The 7,340-nt window shown below is 46.4% G+C and overlaps 1 protein-coding gene across 2 annotated transcripts in view; it reads left to right on the forward strand.

Annotated features, from left to right (window-relative positions):
* The first annotated feature begins 415 nt into the window (after nt 1–415).
* Nucleotides 416–7,340, forward strand: part of Prosbeta1 (proteasome beta1 subunit) — a 14,237-nt gene continuing 7,312 nt past the window's right edge. The window contains exons 1-4 of one of the 2 annotated variants that reach the window (XM_037212355.1): nt 422–539; nt 2,994–3,056; nt 5,916–5,988; nt 6,368–6,435. In XM_037212355.1, the coding sequence (XP_037068250.1) occupies nt 5,920–5,988; nt 6,368–6,435 (137 nt within the window). In that variant the 5' untranslated portion in view covers nt 422–539; nt 2,994–3,056; nt 5,916–5,919. Of the gene's footprint in view, nt 540–2,993; nt 3,057–5,915; nt 5,989–6,367; nt 6,436–7,340 lie in introns of both variants that reach the window. The other variant, XM_037212354.1, reaches the window with a different exon arrangement.

Consider the following 7,340-nt stretch of genomic DNA (forward strand, 5'->3'; position numbering starts at 1 on the left):
GTTCAGTTTAAAATCCTATTAAGATGCCGAGCACTCACTTTAAAAAGGGAATTGCTTTGTACCGCAGGGAATTATCTTGAAAATAGCTATCAATTCAAAACCCTATGCAAATGTGGAATAGTCCCTGTAACACATGGTTCTAAAGTAACGGTCTTGGATACACCTCTAAAACTGATTTTTCCAAAAAATAACTGATCAAGCTTAGTGAAAAACTTCATACAATCACAAATGACCAGAGGATGTATTTCGGATGTAAATAAACATTTTTCTACAATCTAGATAAGATCCTACATCCGCGGTGTGTTTACGTGTTTAGTGTCAATTGTTCAAAAATTCCTAATTTGCTTGCCGCGTCTCGAAGTGCATTCGGTGTCATTGTTACAATTTCGGCGTTCTTGCGTTGTTTGCACTCCAGGTAGGGCCTAATGCCTGTAAGCGGAGAACGGCATTGTTTGCAGCAAAGGCTTGGGGCGGTTTGGAACGTTAATTGGTAGTGGGTGAGCGTGCGGCACTTCATATACTATTATTAACTTTTGCAGGTGAGATGGCAACAAGGTGACAAGGCTCGGGCGGTCACTTTGTTGTTATGTCGGCACGTGAACGAGGCTATTTGATTTCTATCAACGTTGCTGTTGCTTGGTTTTGGACGCGATCACGTTAGGGCGGCGGACTAGGACACAGAGAACCACCTATAAACGGTTGATTACATGATAAATCAAGAATTACTTGTGTGTAAACCTTGGCATACAGACATCTCTGTCCAATATACTGAAAGCTGACTGTGGCCATAGGTGTAAACATGTCCAGAAAATGTGGGGCTTATTTGAATTTTGTGATGATCCACACCATATATTGTGATAAAGCTGAAATAATATGTTGTCTAAAGGTGAGTTATCATACCCTGTGTCTATTTGTCAAAAGCTATGATTTAGTGGACTAGGTGTAACACATCTCCCATATTGGGGTGAGTTTACCACATATTTGTCAAGGTTTGGGCAATGGGCTTGGTTACACCCAATCAAAGCATCTCCATTATGCAGGGGTAAGATTTTATTAGTCTTGGATTCAATTTAGATTAGATTGGTTGCTATAACTCTGAGCACTTGGAGTTTGGTGCATGGTCCTGCCATTTTCAGTACATATGTTCAAAGCAAATGCTTCAAGAAGTTACACTGTTGCAAAGGTATCTTTCTGCAGAGATGCTCCTGAAGTTTTTCCATTCAAAAATAATTTTAAAAGTTTGTGTGGTTTGGCCTGGTTTGGTTGGGTACATGCATGAGGGGCAGCACACAGATGTCACATAGGAATTCAGCACAGTGGAGGGATGCTTGGAGGGGGGTGCAAAATTATCTTAGTAGTTGGTGCACCCTAAAACCTTAACCATCATCACAGGATTGAGAAGGATGGACATGCAAAGTTTATGGATGTCCAACTTAGTTAGTCTTTTCGAAGGTAACTATGCATGCAGCAGGAAGGGTTATGTAGTCTTTGGCAGATGTTTTACCAACTTTTCAATGGCACTATAACATAAACCTTTGTGTTGCTCATAAAAGTGTTGGTACATGGTATGTGTGGTTGTCAAGCCACCCAGTGTGGTGTCATAATTTTCCTTTAACATTTAGACTCAACTATGCAATGACATATTGGGCATTCTCCTTTGCCATGTTATATCGATATGTGCACTCATTTGGCATGATGAGCATGAAAACACAACTAGATTATTAGTAGCAGGATCATCATCGTTGATTGACTGTTACAGATTGTAAGTTAGTTATGGAAGGCCATGAAGGTGTGTTTCCATTCATTTGTTTTCCAGGCAATGCTGCTCTTTTCAGTTAGGAAATAATGGCATTACATGTAGCCAAAGACCAATCAGAGCAGGTTAATACCCAGATCTCTCTTAACCCAAACAATAATAGCATCCAGCAGGATCAAGGCATTGGTATGGAAACTTAGTAGGACTTACTTTTACAAGTAACCATTGGTCAATCAGCAATTATAAACCTGCATAGGCAGATAAGTAATGTTAGGTGGCTCATTTCATTACTTTGTTGGGGGTCTCAACTGATAAGGTTGACCTACCTTATCCCCAATTATAAATCATTGCTTGGTTTCAGCTGCTTTAACTGTGCTCAATGTAAAAACCCTAATTTAGAGGATTCAAGAATGCTTCAACTGCGGTGAAGTGACTCCATTGTGAGCCAATGTGGAGCTGCAGTTTTATGAACGTCCTTAAGTGCATGCACCTCATAGAAATATCTTAATGAAATATTCTGATATGATCAACAAACATAAATCTCAAAGACCATTAATCAAAGGCAGTCTGACCACAAAAAGGTGGTTTCATGGATGAATGGCTTTTAGTTAGAAATATGTGGCCTGGTAAACATAGACAAAAAGATATGGATGATGTCGCCTCTGTCAGTATATAATATTTCTAAAAGTGAAACTAAACTTCCATGGCCTCAACAGATATGTTGCTAACTGGAAGTACTCAGTAAGGTGAAAGCTGGTGACCAGACAGGTCATCAGAACAGCTGCCTTAAGAATGAGTGTAACCAGCACTTTGGTACGAGCTCAAAGTTGATGGATGAAAGAAAGTACATATCCACCCAGTGTTTCTATTTTATGATTTTGGGGTACTTAAGGTAAAAATAATCATTGATGGTAAGCCAGGAGGCCAGAGATACTGGCTGAACAGCATTTGTATGCAGATTTGAGTATTTTGAGAAAACTTGATGTTTCAGTGAGTCCCAGTGATAAGATTTCTTGGCAAAAATTAATGAACACAATCCCAGCATTTCTTTTGCTCTATACCATGCCACACAAGATATGTAAAATCAACCTCTTGTTGCCCTTTTTGTGGTACAACCAGTGAGAAAATATACCACTGAACACTACTTGAAACCCGTGGTCGCATTGTAAGGCATTTTCTGCTCTTAGTTGTGTCACACGGACTGTGCTAACATATCTCTTATTTTCCGTGGGAATAGGTACCCGGAACACAGGGTGAAGTCTTCCGCCTGAACCGCACGTTCTGGAACAAAACACATCAGGTTCGTGAAGAAGTTGTAGGGCAGTGAGCGTTATGCGGAAGTGGGGCTTTATGACACACTCAGCTGCTGACGGCTGTATGGTGCTGCTTGCCTCTCACCCTGGCCGGAAGGGCGGGAACCGCGGAGAATCGAACCCCGTACCTCTGGTTTTCCAGACGCGCAGTGGTTAGCGCAGGCGCGTTAACCACTGCACTGTCGGCGCCCATTACAGGGAAGTGAGACAACCAAATTGCGTCCATGTGAAACTCCCGAAATGACAAACTGTGTGTACAGGTGAATGCTGTTATACAATCGCGTGGCTTGCACGGCTTTGGGATAGCAGTGACCTAATTCAATGTCCGTGCTTGTTCGATTAGCCTTCAAGACACCTAGCGTGTCTCAGCTAAGATAAGGGTGTGCTACGCTCGTGTCAAGTGCCCTGAAAGGGACAGACGAGAACAGACGAGACAGACGAGCAGACGAACAGAGCGAACAGACGAACAGAGCGGAACAGACGAGTGTATCATTTAAGAGCCCTTTAAATATGTGCCCAGAGATAACTCAAGTAGGAAAAATACAACGTAGCGTTCTTCTGCCGTTTCATTCAGGCGCCTTGGAGACGTGCGTTGGCGGAGAGCGTGTATGGGGGAACGTACGGTAGCCTGCCTCAGGGACGTAGGCAAAGGGGATGGCCAAGGGAGACGCCCCTCCCTCCTCAGCCCAGCGGTTTACGCCAGATGCTGGTCGGTATCACAGGAACTTGGTCCCAAAGGTTGAAAGAGGACAAAATGTGTACCGTAACGTATGAACAGGCCCTTAAGGACCTTCTGGGTACTTCCTGGGTACTTCCTGGGTGGTACGAAGTTAAGGTGGGCCTAGTAGCGATTTTGTATCTGATGAACCAACAGCTCAGGAACGTTGCCTGCATTTTTTTGGCTCAGTATTCCCGTTTTCCCGCATGCACTGCGAGAGGGGGGGGGGGGGGGGGCAGAGGAGCATTGTCAACGAAGGGGTGCCCGGGGCCCCGAAAGTAAGAAAAGTGACGTCCGGGGTCAGTTTGATCCCCTAACCTAACAGCATTATTGTTACCTAGCGTGGCATTAGCAGCCGCACCGAGAACATCAGTTCACGAGCAGGGCCGCCCCGCGTCCCCGCGGGAAGAAGCGACGCCATTGATGCCTGAAGTGCTGCCGCCTAGGGCGTAATATCATCTCATGTACCGACAATTTAATGTGGATCTCAGTTGACATGTCCGGGCTGTCCAGCAGTTATGGACATCCGGGCCCAATGTCGTTGTAACGATGTCCTGCGCATCGCAACACCGGATAAATTTCAGTTTACACGCGCGTGAATGGGCTGTCTCCTGCCAATGGGTGTGTCAATTCCGTCACTACACAGACTTTTTGGTTTGTTTTCGCGGCTTGGCCCTGACGCGTTTTGTTTATCCTTGCAACCTGTGGTTTATACTCGCAATGCACTTGTGTGACGGTGGTACCCACAAGCTTATGTTTACCACGTTTCATTAACTCACATGTGCTTATAGTGTCCTACATGTGAGCTAGTGCCCCTGGCTGCTCGAATTGAAGGCGTCAACTACTCCTGTGAGCAGCCAGTCGGTGGGTATAATTCCTGGTACGACCCACAGATTTCATTAGAGGTCTCTGCCAATACCAGGACCCTGGGACCGTCTGCATAGGCCGTGGACGGCACAATACTGAAAACGAAATGTTTGGGAAAAATCAGACAGTTTGAACCGCGTGCTTCAAACCGTTTCGGAAAAACAGCGAAAAACTTCAGGAGGACGCCAGTCTGCCTGCATAGTGTCAAGGACCTAAAGCCGCCTGTACCCTGTTCGTTTGAAGGGCCCTCGGGCATATCGCACAGTCCCGTGGACGGCAGTTCGTACAGCAGCGCAGCCCTGCGCAGAGAGCGTAGCCAACTGTCATCACTCCTCGCGCGTCGACGGCCAAGAGCCTTCGCGAGGGTGGTGAAAGCGGAGTTTCGAGTTTCCCTGGAGTTGAGGGGCGAGGGCCCACGGTTTGCCTGTGCTGCAAATTTTGTGGAGGATATTTAGAAAATGCAATGTGTACACTAGCTCGTTCGTGTCCGGTTGTGTCCGGTTGTTTTCCATTTGCTGCCCGTGTAAACTGCCAGAAATATTGCATATTCCTGTGTGGGTGTTCGTTCGTAGTAAAACAATTGACTTCTCAGAAGTTTTGGCTGCTTACGGTGTCAACAGCTCGATCTCAATCAAATGCCAGAGACTGAGGGCCTTCCTCGCTCAGTGACACCGAAATTAGCATCATCATTGAGCAAGGAAGGCCTTCAGCTCCTGGTGTCCTGGTTTCCATGCGCGAGTTCCCATGTTGAGAATGGACGAAAATGCATAAAGATGATATATATGTATATACAAGTAATGAAAAATACGACTAAAATTGGTAGGTTTGTATTCAATAAAAGCTGCCGTTTGGTGGCAGTGCTTATGAGAACCGTTTTATAAAGCTGGTTAATCAGTGCCTCATAGCAAATTTGAGGTAGATAATATTGAACAAGAAGTGGTTATCAGTTTTCAAATTTCAGATTTCACCTTGGATCAATCAAACTTTGCATGGTGGTTTGCTCCACTCTGTCTTCCGCTGGGGTCAGGTACAATTCAGAGCAAGTCTGTTGCAAGACAAGGTTCATAGAGCTCTGATACGGGATCTGCTGGCAGTCATCGGCGGGAATTGTTGCTGCCTGTATGCCTGCGTAGTTACTGTGCATTAACCAGATGGCGTCCTGCCTCAGTATCCGGTAGGTGGCAGTGCAGTTCACGTACGTGCCAGCTCTGCCCTGTCCCTCTGGCGGGTTTCTGTCACCGTCTCTGTTTCTGCTTGGCAGCACCATGATGCAAACGGCGACCAGCTATGCGGCTCCTCTGCCGGAGTGGCTCTCGGCTGAACACGACATGGGTGTGAGTAACACGGTTTGCGCAAACGCGATGCTGTTGAACTGTGAGTGCGCATTGCGAATGATACCCAGTTACATCATCGTGGTTGTCGAAGCCTGTGTGCCGCAGTAAAACATTGCTCATCGTCGAAATGGATGGAGGCTCGCGGCTTAAATGAGCTATTGTTATACGCTTGTGCTTCACTTGAGTAAGCGTCCAGATACCATAACGTCTGACATCTCTTCACAGTCTCCGTATTTGCGCAATCACAACATGGCGGCACATGTTGTGCATTTCCGTGATGTGGTACATAGCCCCACGTGCTGGCCGCCTCCGCCGACTGCGGCGCGCAGTCGACGGCCGTGCCGGTGTTCGGGGAAGCTGACCCCGTGCTGTGCCGCAGACGACGCTGGTGGCGGCCGAGTTCCCCGGCGGCGTGGTGATCGGCGCCGACTCGCGCACCTCCACCGGGTGAGCACCGCCCACCAACTGCCGCCCACGGGCCGGCGGCGCCGGGGCCGTGCCGGCGACCCGCACTGGCAGCCGCCCCGGCCGCTGATAACCGCCGGCTGGTGCCGAGATGTCACACCTGAGGCGTCACTTTGCATACCTTCGCGGTGGCCTGACCCCTCCCCTAATGTTCCTCTGAGCACTTCCAATTCATATTAGCAAACGACCATATATATATATATATATATATATATATATATATATATATATATATATATATATATATATATATTGTGTGTGTGTGTGTCTGTGTGTGTAACTAGACATAAAGTGTATATGGGTATATTGTGGGCCAAATAGAGGCAGAAAAATATCAACTCTTAGTACATCAGGTGCATAGGCACAGCACCACTTGTATCATCCTGTGATGTCCGTCCGTCCGTTGTCCGCTCCGATGGCTCGCTGTCCGTCCCGATGGCTTTAGTTGGTTAGTGCTTGGTTTTTTTAGACTAGATGAAAAGTTGATCTCTGCTTCTGATCAATTTCATGAGAACAAATCACTTTACTCGAAGCCTTCCGGAAATCTAAGTTTTCTTACAGCCAACGTGAATGGACTTTGTACAACCACTAAGCAAGCTGAGCTTGGCATGATGTTGCACAAGTATAAGATAGGTGTAGCAATAATCACAGAAACCCATCTAGGCAAGACCGTCCATGACAACCAAATTTTCCAAGCTGGATATGAAGTACTACGACGTGACAGGAACTTATTGTCGGTCAACAAAAGTAAAGGTGGAGGAGTCCCCATATACATGAAAAATAACTTACCATACACAGAGCCCAAAATTGAAGTCCCGGACGAGCTGGAAGATGCTGGAGCATCATTCGACCTTTGCAACCCAACAGCATCATAATAGCTGGAGTTT

Source organism: Pollicipes pollicipes, unplaced genomic scaffold (genome assembly GCF_011947565.3).
Source record: "Pollicipes pollicipes isolate AB1234 unplaced genomic scaffold, Ppol_2.1 Scaffold_3087;HRSCAF=3621_pilon_pilon_pilon, whole genome shotgun sequence".
NCBI classification, from domain to species: Eukaryota; Metazoa; Arthropoda; class Thecostraca; order Pollicipedomorpha; family Pollicipedidae; genus Pollicipes; species Pollicipes pollicipes.